A 1,129-nucleotide genomic window follows, 5' to 3' on the forward strand; every position below is an offset into this window, starting at 1 on the left:
GTGTAGTTGTATGTGTGCTTGTATGATTATGTGTTTGTGTATTCATAAGTAAGTTTATTATGTATGTTTTTGTCTATGTTTATTAAAGTTGTCATCATTTTCATTATCTTCATCATCATCATCATCATTATCTTTATCGTCATCATGACCTCCGCAGATCTCTGAACAGCGGGAGATTTGGTCAGCTGTTGATGAGTCACGAGGTTGTCACGTGCTCCTATGACGTCACCATCGCTTTCCTTAACTTTGTACTCAAGATGGTGCAGGTGGCTGGTTGATTGATTGATTGATTGATTATTTTTTTTATTTATTGAATTGTTTTTCGAATAATTGAATAACTGATGGATTAATTAATTGATTTGCTGATTGGAAAACTTGATTTTCTTTTACAGACGAAGATAAAACGTCAACAGCCAATCAGCCAGTCGGTCAATCAATCCCTGAGTCAATCAACCAACCAATCAGCCGTGCAGTCAACAAACCAATCAGCCAACCAATCAACTCTGGATCTCATTCCACTCTTACTTTTTATAAGCCAGGAAGTTTTTACTGCTTTCAGTAGGTGGAAGTGTAATAAAGGAGAGGAAGAGCGCTTTCGAATTGGTGAGATGGTGATGATGATGGTGATGATGATTATAGTAATGATGATGATGATGATCGTAATTATAGTAATGATAATGATGATGATGACGATACCATTTAGGTACAATATGCTTAAGGATATTCAAGTACGTTCTAGATAATAGTGGCGAAAGAGAGGCTGACATAAGGTAATGATGATGATGATGAAAGCGATGATGATGAAAGCGATGATGATGAAAGCGATGATGGTGATTGTGATGATGAAAGCGATGATGGTGATGATGATAACGACGAGGAGGCTAACGATAATGATGATGATGATATTTGCAGTCCCGGATCATTATCAGCACCACTAGCCGTGGTTACGAGTCTGTTACATTCGAAGGCTGCAAACGTGTTGTTGGACGTCGTCGCCACAGACCTTCGTCTACTACAAGCCGCCCTCGACGCGCAGTTCGAGTTGGTGTTTGCTTCTTTTTTCTTGTTCGTTCGTTCGTTCTTTCGTTTGTTTGTTTGTTGGTTTGTAATAATAATAACCATTAGTTTT

The 1,129-nt window shown here is 38.4% G+C and overlaps 1 protein-coding gene across 1 annotated transcript in view; it reads left to right on the forward strand.

Annotated features, from left to right (window-relative positions):
• HELRODRAFT_188202 (hypothetical protein) overlaps positions 1-1,129 on the forward strand; it is a gene marked incomplete at its 5' end in the record, with an annotated part of 18,761 nt that overhangs the window by 7,708 nt on the left and 9,924 nt on the right. The window contains 3 exons of the mRNA XM_009016981.1: positions 158-273; positions 704-770; positions 913-1,045. Coding sequence (XP_009015229.1) covers positions 158-273; positions 704-770; positions 913-1,045 — 316 coding nt within the window. The remainder of the gene's footprint in view (positions 1-157; positions 274-703; positions 771-912; positions 1,046-1,129) is intronic.

Source organism: Helobdella robusta, assembly GCF_000326865.2.
Source record: "Helobdella robusta unplaced genomic scaffold HELROscaffold_2, whole genome shotgun sequence".
In the NCBI taxonomy this organism is placed as follows: Eukaryota; Metazoa; Annelida; class Clitellata; order Rhynchobdellida; family Glossiphoniidae; genus Helobdella; species Helobdella robusta.